The sequence below is a fragment of the Chiroxiphia lanceolata genome, chromosome 5 (assembly GCF_009829145.1).
Source record: "Chiroxiphia lanceolata isolate bChiLan1 chromosome 5, bChiLan1.pri, whole genome shotgun sequence".
Lineage (NCBI taxonomy): Eukaryota > Metazoa > Chordata > Aves > Passeriformes > Pipridae > Chiroxiphia > Chiroxiphia lanceolata.
Window position 1 is genome coordinate 62182303 of NC_045641.1, and position 14207 is coordinate 62196509.

General features: G+C 41.5%; 1 protein-coding gene across 6 annotated transcripts in view; it reads left to right on the plus strand.

Moving 5' to 3' along the window:
• The window catches only part of ADIPOR2 (adiponectin receptor 2), a 43082-nt gene extending 28928 nt beyond the window's left edge, over window positions 1-14154 (plus strand). For all 6 annotated transcript variants that reach the window (XM_032687876.1, XM_032687875.1, XM_032687881.1 and 3 more), the window contains 6 exons: window positions 6297-6416; window positions 8253-8424; window positions 9067-9253; window positions 10329-10516; window positions 11716-11909; window positions 13455-14154. In XM_032687876.1, coding sequence (XP_032543767.1) covers window positions 6297-6416; window positions 8253-8424; window positions 9067-9253; window positions 10329-10516; window positions 11716-11909; window positions 13455-13586 — 993 coding nt within the window. In that variant the 3' untranslated portion in view covers window positions 13587-14154. The remainder of the gene's footprint in view (window positions 1-6296; window positions 6417-8252; window positions 8425-9066; window positions 9254-10328; window positions 10517-11715; window positions 11910-13454) is intronic.
• The last annotated feature ends 53 nt before the right edge of the window (window positions 14155-14207 follow it).

Consider the following 14207-nt stretch of genomic DNA (forward strand, 5'->3'; position numbering starts at 1 on the left):
TAAATGCAGCAACATGATTTCTGACTTGCATTTTAAGAAGAGAATAGTGTATAAGTACCATGCCATATAATATCCCATGACTCTGTGTTAGTCAAGACATTTGGGTTTTCTGAGCTATCTTGCCTGTGTTACAGTGATGTAACAATAATGTGTTCCTACCAAGGCAGAGAGTTTTGTCAGGACACATGTCAAGAAGAGAGTGAGGGAGTGATGTCAGCAGCTGAGGGAAGCAGCAAGAATATTAGAACAGATTCAGACTGCATCATGCTTTGGAAATTCCTGTGATGGAAGGTTTAGGCCACTGGTGGCATCTTGATGGTGAATTGGCATCACAAACAATTGACCTTTGAGACACAGGAGTTCATTAACTCCAGAGCTTAATACTACATAGGTATGTGCATGATCAGTTAGGCTCTTGGGTAACTGAGTAATGACTGTCTGAAAAGGAACTCTAAACCAGAAGACTTCTGCCCTTTCTTGGGTTTGGGAGAGTTTTATTACAGTTACTAGTTGTCCTGGTTTTGACTGGGGTAGAGTTAATTTTCTTCCTGGTAGCTGCTACAGTGCTGTGTTTTGGGTTTAGTATGTGAATAACATAACACACTGATATTTTAGTGGTTGCTGAGTAGTGCTTACCCGAAGTCAAGGACTTTTCAGTGTCCCCTGCTCTGCCAGTGAGGAGAGGCACAAGAGGCTGGGAGGGAGCATGGCCAGGACAGCTGATCTGAACTGGCCAAAGGGATGTTCCATACCACAGAATGTCATGCCCAGTATATAAACTGGGGGGAGTTGGCTGGGAATTGCCTATCACTGCTGGGGAATGGGCTGGGCATCAGTCAGTGGGCAGTGAGCAATTGCATTGTGCAACACTTACCTGTCTTGGGGTTTATTCCTCTCTCTCTCCTTTTTATTGTTATTATTACAATAATATTTTATTTTTTTTCAACTGCTCTTATATCGACCCATGGGTTTTACCTTTTTTCTGATTCTTCTTCCTATCCCAGTGTGAAGGCAGGCAGAGTGACCAGGTGGCTCTGTGGCACTTTGTTACCATCTGGGATTAAACTATGACATGGTGTTACTGCTTAATGTGTGCACGTCTTCAAATACCATGCATGCAACCCCGAAAAACTGTTAAATTTCAGAAAGAGCAGTCCTGAAAGCTGTAAGAAGTTTTGAGAATATATCAGTCCGTTGAAGTGTTCATCAGTTTAACTTTCCTTAATCCTTGCCTAGCTGGGTTCTTAGGCTCCTTGGTAATTTATGAATGCTACTAAGAGGAGGGCTGTAGATCATTTGACATCCAGCTGACGTGTGTTGAAGAGAAACTTGGCCTTGCACGTGTTCCACAGAATGTATTCTGTGGTGGATCTCAGTAAAATGGGAGCTGATGCTCCCTTTGTTTCTGTTGCACTAGCTTGAGCTCCTGAAATCCCCTGGTTATCTGCACCAGATTTATTATCTAATAGGAGGGTCACCTAGCAAAAAAAAGTGTGTAATTTCTGCTGGATTAGTATTGGATCAGATAATCCAGGGATCAGAGGGGTGCCAGTGTCAGTGTAAAGGAAAAGGGAGATGAGGACCACTTTTGACAGGGTAAACTTCTTAGGTAGCTTCATTCAGATTTGATTTATGTTTCAGTTTGCACACTCTAACGAGCACAGAGACATGACACTTTCTGAAGTGATGAACCAGAACTTGCTTGTCACCTGTGCAAACAGTACATGTGCAAACTCTGAAACTTTCTAGAAATCTTTAAACTGACATCAAGAAACTACAGACCTCAAGAAAATAAACTTTTACTGATCGAAGTCCAGAGAACACAACTTTTGAGTAAGTGGGAAAAGTGTTTCTGGACTCTTATTCTTCAATTGTGACTTGACTTCTGACAGACTTTCTAATAGTAAGGACATTGTTAAACAGTGTGTCCGTTAACAGATTTGAGAGTGATAGTACAGAAACTGTTAATCTATGTGAGAAGAGTAAGCTGTTGTAGTAGACAAGAGAAGTATAATGCGTTTACTAGAGCAGGTTTTACTGCACTTTTCTCTGTAACAGGATCTTTGGCTATGTGATCTGACATTTTTGGACTGTATTCAGGCAACAAATTCTTGTACTAAATGTAAACTTTTTTTTACCTTCTGTGCCGTTGCTATAAAAGAGTGAGATTTTGTTCCTAATCTTATTTTATGATAGGCACTGTGCAATTGAGCTCTTGGATTTCTTGCTCTTGTTTGCTCTGGGTGCTCTAAGTCTTGGTTTTGGTATCAAATCTTTTTGATCCCTACCAAAATATGCTCTGAAATTCTTGTTTAGATGATGTGTTGCCTAGTTCTCGGTACAAGGTGAATATAATTGTGTGATTTCTCCTGCTTTCTTTTACATCCTTGTCTATCACTGTTATCACAAAAGAAACAGTAAAACTTCACAAAATAAAGTGGATATGGATAAACCAGTAAAGCTATTTTCCTCTGGCCACTTTCACTTGTCCTTCAGATTTGATTTATTCTCTAGTACCATTACTCAACTTAGGCTGTATTTATATGTCTGTTTTATAATTTCCATCTCATTAGGTATCTGTACTGGTTTTTAGTAGCTTTAACACTCTGTGAATTTGCCAAGGGAATAGGATTAAAACTGGAATTTGGCATTTCTATGGAATTAGGAGTCCAGAACCATTGGAGCATAAGTATCCAGAATTACAGATACTATCCACGATTTCTTATTTGTGTGAACGACTGATTGTACACCTTGCTGCATGTGTGCAACAGAAAAATGACAGCTGATGATTGCAACAACTTTGCTTGTTACAAAGAAACGAGGGCTTTTATTTAAAGATACTCTAAAATGCCCTGAAAACTTCACAGAATTATTTAGTCAAAATTTGCGACACTTATAAAAGAAATAGAGTAAATTAGGTGGCATAAAAGGAAACGTTAGCTGAGTGAAAATCCTTTTGGCCCATGGTCTGGATACTACAAAGTCAAAAGTTATTCTTGAAAGCACTTGATTCCGGATATACCATTCCTCCTTAAAAATGGAGTATCAGAGTTTTCTTCTGGGCTCTCATTTCTTGCATGGTCTTAAGCAAGTGGTATTATTTACCCAATATGTTTTTCGGTTTAAAGTGTGATTCTGTGGGCAGGACTTAGAAATAGTTGAAAACAGCAACTATAACAAGCATATGCTTGCTTACGTTGTTACGGTCTGGAATTATTGTTGAATTTCTGACACGATCGGCCAAAGAGGAGAGAATGTGGGAATCCTAAGATATGAAGGAACGTGTCACAGAAGAAATTTTACAATATGCCTTCTGAACAGAAGAGTGGTATTCTTTCCTTTCAGTCACTGTCTGAAGAACTGAAGGTCAGTAGACTCCTTCAGTTTTCCAAAGGAAAGCTGGTGCTGGTGTTGCCCTGCACTACAGATTTCTGGCTTTCCAGAAGCACAATTTACTGTTCTTTCCAATGAGATGTTACGGGAAGGAGTCAAGAGAGGACAGACGTTCCAGAATGGACCTTATTTTGTCTCCTTAGTGTGGAAAGGACTAAGAAGCTGAGCTTTAGTTTTTTTCCCTTGAATGCTAATTTTGCAGTTTAATGGCAGGAAGGAGATAGTAAAATCAATTCCATTTTCTGGCAGTCATCTGGACTGTGTATATGATATGAATTCCTTTTATCACTAGAAGAAGCTCAGTAATGATTTGTTTGTAGGCACATTGCCAAAATGCAAAGATTTTGGACTAGTTCATAAATAACTGTGCTCTTCAAGCTTTACAGTCTGTTCAAATTTAAACCTTCCCATCATTCTAGAAATGGGAGTATGTGCAGAGGGGGAAATGAACATTTTTTGGCTTTGAGTCACTGGGCAGACTGCAATGAATACAGGCTTTGATTCCACAAGGGACCTTTTTTCCCTTCAGTCCACCAAATTTTGTAAATTGAGGATTACTAACTTGTTCACCCCATTTGAGCTGGTTATTGTGTGGTGCTGGGGGAGGGAATTCTAGGGTAGCTAAAAGGCATAGCAGTGCTTTTTTGTCAAATGCATTGGAACTTAAATGCCAGCCTTGCTTTTCCCTAAGGCGTGCCCTTGGAAATTGAGGGTTTCTTTGGTTTCTAAGATTGTGCAGACTATCATGAGCATCTTATGCAGACCTCCATGGCAGGGGACTTGGACTAGTTGATCTTTAAGGCTCCCTTCCCACCCAAACCATTCTGTGTTTCTGTAACCTTGAGTTAATTATTTATAATATTGAAAACTGAGAATCCTAACCAGAGAACTCCATTGGTAGAAAAAGCCAGTAAAATTAACAGTGTGGTAAATAATGTGAGTGAATGTTGTTGAGTCAGAATGAAATTGAATTTGTTTTTTATCCCTATGCCTAACAGGGATTGTGCCTATTTTAGAAGGATATTAAACCTATTTGCATCTTGGTGTTGCCTGATGCCTTTCTCAATAGAACTAATGGGATAATCTAAGCAGAGCGAGTGTATTTAATGCTGTCTTAAACTGCTGTAGAATCTGGTTAGAGCTGATCAATATTTATATCAGTCATTGCTATAAAATACGAAATATTGCTCAGAGAGGGTGTTCACTGGCATGATAAATAAGGTGAGTAGGCAGTACGAGGGACGTGGTTTGTCTACGAAGATTTGTTTAGTCAATTAAGTTTTCCTAGTGTGGACAAATGTAAGGTCATATGTAAAATGCAAGGGATGTATACTGTGTATTACCAGAAATTGCATTCTGGATAAGCAGAAATGGGTCAAGAACTATTTGATAGTGGGACCTCTTTGAAAGATGGAGCTTCAGTGGCTACTGCAAGCCTTGGGCACAAAAGCAGGTATTAGCATGTCATTTCTCTCTCAGAAAAACGAAAAATATTGAGGACTCTACATAGCTCACTGTAAGCTGGAAGAAGTCTCCTTTTATTTATTAAAACCGTAAAATTTTAAGCAGCTTATTCAGTTAACTTGTTGACGGAAGTAGTTAATAAGGCTTTACTCTGAGGAGAGAGCTGTAAAGTGGGACAAATGCACAGCCACATCTGAACTCTGACTCAGAGTTCGGGGCATTAACCTGGACATTACTGCTACTAATTTGTAGGTAAGGTATGAGAGGTTATGTACCACATTCTCAGTCACTTTGGATGGCATTATCGATACAGAATCTTGAGTTTAAAGTTGTTAACCTCGATAGGAGGGAGGAAAAAGAGTGTTTTGGGAAATATGGAGGAGTCTTCCTACGGATTGTGGAGCTTTCTGGGTCATGAGGTGAGTGGCAGCTCTCTGCATGAAGTCTGAAGGGTACAAAAAGCTCATTCTCTTTTTTCCAGCTTTCTCAAATTTGTTTACCTTGGAAGCTGAAGTGTTGAATGGAGTCTCTGATGGGCCATGAGCATTGTAGTAAGCAAACAGGAATGTAGGACTTCTGTGGCTTCCCTGCTTTTTTCCTAAATGGGAAGCTAGAGTGTATCATAATATGTAGATGATGTGATAAGTCACCATAGGGTAGGAAACTACCAAACCTCATTTCTGTAAATTTGTTAGTGATCTGTACCAGCTTGATGTCCCATCTCAGTGGATTCTTTTAGCTTTCCTTTTCTTAATTTTTGTGGTGTACCTTGGGGATATGGGTGTTTATCTGAATTTCTCTTAAAACTCTGATGTCTCTTACTGCTTTTCTCTGTTAACTTGCCTTTGTCTAACTGGCAGAAGTTTTATACTAGTTTCTGAAATACCTTGAAAATCAAACAAATGAGTGAATGTTTGTTACTGGATTATGAGCTGAATAGAAGTGTCAGTTAAACAGAATATCTTCAGATTTGGACTGAAAGTTGAGGTGAAACACTTATAACAAGGTAAATGGATTCCTCTCCTCGACTTACCTTTTATTACCCTAAAATGCCAAATATGTTATAGAGGCATTAACACCGACACAGTGTTATTGAAACATAAAATGGGGAGTAATCCTTCCCTAGAGGTGGGTAGGCTGCAAGCCTCAGATTCCATATCTGGGCTTTAATGAAGCATAACTTGCAGAAGAACACTGCTTGCTTCCAAACCTGGTGAGAACACATGCAGAATGGATTAGACATGTGAGTCGTTCTCAGATACCTCAGAATGTAATAATTTTTTGCTTGTTCTTTTGAATTCCCCTCTTCATTGCTGTACAAGGAAAGACTTCTTTATTTGCCAAGACCTCAAGTCATAGTTTTGTACGGAAAACAGCATTACTTTTCTCTGTTCATCTTTCTACAAAACATTTTCTGTTTTTTTTTTTTCCCCCCCCAGTGTTCTGAGGATTGCAAACACAATGATGAGTCACCTCAAGAAGATGAAGGGTTTATGGGTATGTCACCTCTTCTACAAGCCCACCATGCTATGGAGAGAATGGAAGAATTTGTGTGTAAGGTAAGGGCATGTGGAAACTGCTGAAATGGTTTCCTTTTTTAGGAAGCTCCACAGGCAGCAGGCTATACTTGCAGCATCTGTGCTGCTGATGTAAGGAAGAGGAGGAGGTACACATGGTCCCTGAATGAGCATCTCGTGTTCTAACTAGCAATACTACAGTGCCTCAGGATCTCAGTGTGTCATACATGATTAAATTGTAAAGCATGGAACAATTGGGATTACAAATGAGACTCTAAAGCTGATCATGCGACTCAGGTGCATCTCTTGAGAAACACCTGTGAGTGCAAAGCAGAATAAAAGCCTTCTGGTTCAAGGCACTTTAATTTACAAGGTCATTTTGTCCAGATTTCGTCAGACTTGCAAATATTTTGCTTTTCCAGCAGTATTTGCATCCATTGTAGAATAAGCTTTGTCCCTGACTTGAAAACAATGCTGTATTAAAGCCGTATCTAAGTAAATCCATTGTAGGTTTTGTAATTGTTGACCTTGGCTCAATTTTTGCACTTTTGAGAGCCATGGGGCTGTATCAGTCTCTGGCTGTCCTTCCTTGCTGAAAGGAATGCTGCCTCTTCATACACCAGTTCCTGCTGTTTTTATGAGCTGTTTTTGATGTTTTTACAGAGGGACTGTAGTTACTTGGTGGTCTTTTGTGGGGGGGTTTTGTTGTTGTTTTGTTTGGGGTTTTTTTAACTATGCATCTTTTCCTCTTTTAAAATGTTTTGCAGAGTGGATTGTGTAAAATGAATTCCCTCCTTCTGTTTCTACCTCAATTCACATTTTTGGTTCATGAAGTAAACCAGTTATTTTATTGTTTAATATATTTAAGAACCCAGTCTTTAACTGGGTTGGTTATTCTGAATGGCTCTGTTTTGCTTCCATGCATGAGTGTGGAGAATTGATTTAAAAACTCTGGGCTCTTGTTGTTGAAACTGAAATAAGAATGTAGCCTTTTAAACTCAGTGTTTCAGGAATCTCCAGCCCTGCTCCTGTAATTCTAGCCAGACGGCAAATCCAAGGAACACTGCAGAAACAGCCCCGGTACATAAAGCAGTTCCCTGATCCCCCTCTGCTTGGCAGTGCTGCTTCTGACGCCCAGCTGAAGACTCCGTGTGTCTTGTGTTACCAAAGCAGTGCTAAGGACATCTGTGCACACTTATTTCATGGGGAACCAGCTGCAGGAATAGCTGTGTGCACATGCACTCCCTTCCCTTTTAAAGAAGAAATCTGATGGAATTGAGTCACCAATCTGTTGCCTTAACTGATCTGTTACCATTTCTTTTGTGAGCGTGGGAGCACTTTTTCCCCAGCCTGAATAAGCTGTTGGATACTTGTTGCTGGGCTCTTGCCCCTTCATACTTTCTGGCCCCTATTAGTGCTGATAATGGGTAGCTTTTCTTGCTGGACTGCCCCAAATGCTAGCAGATATGTAGTCAGGTTGGCTTGTGGTGGAGGAATGGGCTTATTTATTTCTTTGAAAGGACTAGATGTAGGCTTCTTCACTTAAATGGAAAAGATGACCTGTAAAATAACAAATTAAATTAATTGCTTTCCCTTCATTAACAGTAAGAAAAGCCCAATAGCCTTCCTGTCTGATGAAATGCTGAAGTATTTCTTTCTCTGGTAGTGCAGGTCAGCTTCATAATGATAGTTTTGGGTAGGGAACAGTGACTAAACCATTATATTTCAACTGTAGAGCCTTTTCCCCAGAGATATCCCATCAACTCTTTTCTCTTTACTGTACTCATAGAGTAACACTCTTACTAATATGGGTTTTCTTTGGCCATGCATTGCTGGCACTTGATTTGCTCCATTTAACTAAAATCTTTTAACTTCTAGGTGTGGGAGGGCCGATGGAGAGTCATTCCCCACGATGTTCTGCCTGACTGGCTGAAGGACAACGACTACCTGTTGCATGGACACAGACCACCCATGCCTTCCTTCCGGGCTTGTTTCAAGAGTATCTTCAGAATACATACAGAGACTGGTAACATCTGGACACATCTTCTAGGTATTGTCAGCTTGCTCTAATCTAATGCCAATTGGTTTCATTGCTCTCAAAGAAAGAGAGCAAGATAGAAAGGGGTGTGACGTTGATCAGCGTTATTGTTCCACTAGCAACCTGTTAAATTAACAGGTTGGTATCCCTCTCCTAATTGTATCCCACCAGAGTTGGATAGGACTTCCTTAATCATATAATACAAACAAATGCATTAAAAATTGCCTAATTGTTGATAAATTACCGGTACGTACTTTTTTCACGAGTGTGTAGGTGTTAACTGAGATCACATTTCTTACCACAAGAACATACTTATGTTGCAGCTTCTGTGACCAGTTTCAGCTTGTGAGAAGCCTTGAAGGGAAAGGGTTTCTTTTAACTTTGCCCTTCTCTTTCTACATTTTGCAACAGATATTTTGTTGTTACAGTTGTCGGGCATCTTGCTAAACAAGTGAAAATACAGGGTCTGTCCAAGTCTGAGACAGAGCTGTGGTTGGAACGTGTAACTGAAGTAGGGCAGCACTCAACTCTGCATGTGCTGCTGGCTGTCAGGCAACTCCTGTGTTTAGTGGTCTTATACATTACAGTCATGCTTTTAAAGCAAAGCTTTCTGTACGCATGAACTTGACACCTCTCCGCCTTGCTGTTTTTCAGGATGCGTGTTCTTCCTCTGTCTGGGAATCTTCTACATGTTCCGGCCAAACATGTCCTTTGTAGCACCTGTGCAGGAGAAGGTGGTCGTTGGATTGTTCTTCTTGGGAGCCATACTCTGCCTCTCCTTCTCATGGCTCTTCCACACAGTTTATTGCCACTCAGAAGGTGTTTCCCGGCTCTTCTCCAAGTAAGTGCCTGAGGAACAGGGTAGGCCAAATAGGAAACAGGTGGGAAAACAGGGCTGGGATTTGTGCCTGGAGCCCCAGTGTGGGAGTTGTTCATTTCATGACTACATGTACTTTGGAACAGAGTTGAGCAGAGATTTAATGCAGCTTCTTCTAATTATAGTTTGTTTCAGCATGAGTTTTTGTGCTGTCATTTTAGTCTTAAAACTCCATCATTTTCTGCTGTTTGGCAGGCATGTGCTTGCATCTTGCTGCTGTAAGTAATATACCTTGAGCTTAGTTGCTGGACTTTGAATTTTTAATGCAACTGTCACTTCTTATCATTTCAACTATTCTGACTAACTTTAAATCTTAAACTTACGTAAGACAGTTCCACAATGTGTATCAAGATGTCTTGACCTTTTGGTTTTACTTCACATTCTTTTTTGGCTGGCTGCTTAAATATCTCGTATTTCCTAAGATTACTCAAGCTAGACTCTGTAATCTGCAAGACCACCTTTAAAGTAACCCAGCTATTAAAGTCCCCTACTGAAAAATTAACTCCACCAACTTCTGTAGGAGTGTTTTGTCAGGGTGGGGTAAAAAGCAGTGGCTGTGGACTTCCTTTTTCACACTGGTGTGTAGAAAAACAGCGTGGTTGAAAAATTGCAGAGCTTTTCCTCTGTGCTCACTTAAGCTGGTGCATAACTAACTGATGCTTGTCAGATACTGAACTGTTTGCACTGGCTGTACTCTCACAACATACTGTGTGCCCCGTTTTTAGGGGGCTCTTGTGCTGCTTTTTACCTCATCTGAAACTCAAATTTGAGTTTACCTCAAAAGGTTTTGGTCTAAAGGTTGCTGAAGGTATTGCTGATGGCTGTCCAAAAATGGCTTTACTGGCTGTCTGCCAAGGGAGTCCATTACTACAGGAGGGCATTGGTGGAAGAGTTGCCATCAGGAATTAAGCTGCAATAGCGAGAGTAATTTAGTTTTGCAGTGAGAAGTAGACGGTTGGTCTACTAAAGAAGGGCGTGTGGGTGAAAGGACTTCGAAACGTTTGCATTTCTTACGAAACTGATTTTTGTTTCCTTCTAGGCTGGATTATTCTGGCATTGCACTTCTCATAATGGGCAGCTTTGTACCATGGCTGTACTACTCCTTCTACTGCAACCCTCAGCCTTGCTTCATCTACTTGATTGTGATTTGTGTCCTGGGCATCGCAGCCATAATCGTCTCACAATGGGACATGTTTGCCACCCCTGAATACCGGGGTGTAAGGGCAGGTAAGACCTCAAGTTAACTGCCTTTCCTCCTTCCTACTTGCCACTTGGAGAAACCATCTTGGGAAGACTTAAGAGAGCTTAATTTTATAGAGACCTAATATTCTTGGATTGGGAGCTTGATGGGTTTGCTTTCGGCATATATTTTATAGCCAACTGGATGCACAGACCAAGGGCTAGTGCCAGTCCTGGAAGTGCATTCCTGAAATGGACAGTAGCACATGCAGTAGGAAAAGTAGTGCAAAGTATTTCTAGCTGTATCCAGCAACTTTGCTCCCAAAAAAACGACTGACTGCTTGGTGTGTGTATGTGTACTTCTACTGTTTGTCTTGGTTTGGTAGCACTAGGCTCAGACACTAGCAAATCTTTGGATGACTGAACTAATCTGAATGATTTGCCTGGATAAAATACATAGTTAAGACAAAAACTATTTTTTCTCTTTATCAAAAGAACAAAACCAGATTTGGTTTCACATTTCGAGGTAGGAAAAAAAGAGAAAGCTTAGGGGGCAACTGTGGAATGTGCTGGGTTGAATAGTAATATTTCTTGTTTCTTAACCTGCACATGCTGTCTACAGTAAATCTAGATTTCCTGGACAAGTTATGGGTGTACCTTCAGAGAGATCAGCTTTCCAAACTTAAAATCTCTGCATGGGTCATGAATATCCCCCCCACGCCCTCTTTTTGTACAAGTTTTCTGTACTTGCTGCTGAAATCTAAACAAATAAACCATGTTTCTCTTACCTGGCAGATCAAATGAGCGCAGTTGCCCCTTTTCTGTTTCCTAGGACTGCTTGTGCAGTGTATGATAAACAACCTCTTTGTTGTTTCTCCTTGTCTTGCTCTTGAGCGATGATGGTGAAGTGAGGCACAGTCTGCGTGGTCTCAGTTCCCTCTACAGGCCAAGAGCAGTAACTGGCCTCACGTACACTGAAGCTGGCAGGAGCAATCAGTAAATGAAATATTTTGGTTATCTGCTGGAACATATAGCTGAGTAGCTTCTGGTATATGAAGGAAGCCTGTGGATTCTTCAGCTTCCTTTCCAATAAATCTCTTCTGGGCACCTCCAGCTTCAAGAGCTGTCACCTTTCTGGTGCTTTGGCAAATACTGAGTTTTCCTTCTGTAGCTTTTGTGTTTTCATTGTGTCCCTTTACCGCCACTGTGCTCAAACCTGACTCTCCCGCATTTTCTTTACCTCCCAGGAGTATTTCTAGGTCTGGGTCTTAGTGGGGTAATTCCCACTCTGCACTTTGTCATCTCTGAGGGGCTCCTGAAAGCAGCCACAATGGGGCAGATAGGCTGGCTGGCACTCATGGCATGCCTGTACATCACTGGTGCTGCACTATATGCTGCCCGCATCCCGGAGAGATTCTTCCCTGGCAAGTGTGACATCTGGGTGAGTCTACAGCATGGCTGGATGAGGAGACCAATGTGAAAGCTGGTTTCCCTTGAGGCTGAAGGATGTTGTGTCAGTGTTTTCTTATTGCAAGTATCAAACCTCTGCACCAGAAGCAATAGGTCTTCAGGGGCCAAATAACTGTGGGCTGTCCGAGCCTGGCTTTCCTGGTGCCTCTCTTCCTGAGTTGTCACAATCTGGCTGGTCTGAGGTAACTGCTGGTGTGGAAATCCACCCCAGCACATGTACTAGGCAGCTTTAACAAATGGCCAAGCAACGCTGTGAACTTGTGTGTGTTTGTGTGTGTGTGTGTTGAGGATCCTGCAAACACACATCTTTATCTTGCTTCTGTGCAGAATGTTCAGTGTGTTCTCTGGGATCTTCACCAGGTCTGGCTCCTCATCTTGTGCAGCCAGTGAAAATGCTGGATAGAGATGGTGGACTTTGAAGGGGTCTCTGGCCTAGGAGAAGGGAAAGTGGGGTGAGCAAGTGGGTGGGTGGGGGAGACTTGATATGAGGGAAAGAATAATGAAGACTGGAGGACAAATACGTGGGGAAGATGTAAAGAAAGAAATTGGGTGAAGCAAGAGTAGAGATGAGGGGGAGGTGGACGTTTAGAAGGCCACTGTACTTCCACTAGCATAGTTAAGGCCCCTAGGGGCTAGAAGTGAGAATAAGGCTTGAGTTGTTTGAGCGGCTTTTGCACAGCACCAGTTTCCTTGGTTTGTTTAAATGGCCAAAGAAAGCATTGCTGCTATGATGAGCTAGGTTCCAAAAGCACTGGTGTACTACCAACTCTTTTCCAAACTTTCCATGAAGCCTGCAAACACACATTTGTAGAAGTATTTCAAAAGCATTGTCCATATTGGTACGACTTCCCTCAAACAAGGGTGTGCTTTGTCATGTAACTCCCTCATGGTTTTCATTCTGCTGTACTATAATCAATAACATCCTGGGTATTCATTCAGAACATTTAGTTGTTCTAGGTTTTAATATAATACCATTTTTTTTCTGTTCTGTTTTGCTGTGGTAGAGAAGTAAAATAACAGCATTGAAAATCCATTTGGTAGAACTTCTGCCTGTGACCAGAGCAGAGTTTGTACCCGTTACCTTGTATGAGAGAGACCTTTTTATCAATAAATCAGCAGCGTATCTTGTGAAGGAACTAATTTTAAAAGTGTCCTGCTTAAGGACACTTAAGTGTCCTTTTGCCTAAGGCTCTGAAATCATCCCTGTCCCTTCACAAAGATGAGTTGTAGCACTTGTGTGCTATATTTGTTTATTGACCAGCTGGTTAAGGTGACTCTGGAGGGAAGGGGGTATGTTTGTGTGCGTGTACGTGTGTGTGTAGAGAATTCGATTATTTGGCTAATGATAGGAGAGGGATGGGCTTTAACACACAACTTGGAGAACTCCGCAGCTCGTGGTGCGAGGTCCTGCTCCCTGTCACTGTGTACTTCAGTGGAGTGTGTGGCTTTTTGGGAGGCAGGGTCGTGCTGGAGCCCGCAGTGCCCCGGCTGAACAGGAGTGTTTTCTCTCCCGCAGTTCCACTCCCATCAGCTGTTCCACGTCTTTGTAGTGGCTGGCGCCTTCGTGCACTTCCACGGAGTTTCCAACCTCCAGGAGTTCCGTTTCACGGTCGGAGGAGGCTGCACAGAGGAAGATGGGATGCAGTAGAACCAGCCTTCAGCCCGAGACCGTAACCAAAACAGCCGCCGGCGCGGTGAAGCATACAGGCTAGCAAAAGGAATACCTAAGAAGAATCCACGTTTCAGCTGATGAGGCATGGAGCTTCATGGGGATTCTGACTAACCAAGATAAAATTCTATACCTCAAGCAATGGAATAAATCAATTTGAAGACCGGGAAATTCTGAAACCCTAATTTATTCTTGGGATCTACAGATCGAGCTACAGAGGACCCTTTCCAAATCGGCTTCTGTTCAATGCCATATTTATTTGTAGAATTGGGGAGGGATAGCTTAGCAGTTTCTGTTTTTTTAAAAAAAGAAAAAAAAAAATCAAGGTTAAATTTATATCCTCTTGGAGGGTTCGGGCGTTGATTTTAGATGCTCTTTTGGGAGAAAAACAAATTGTAAATAAGATTTCTAACTTTCTGTTTAAATAAAATTTATATAAATGTTTTAAACAATGGGTGGGGGGAAAAGGGTTTTTGTAAAGAATGCAACATGCAAGTACCACACACTGTTTCAATTTTGCACAAAATAAATGATTGCAGGAGGACCAGGTAAAATTCCCAGGAGTGAAGCACGTTGGCCCTGCAGATTTTCCTGGTGGCC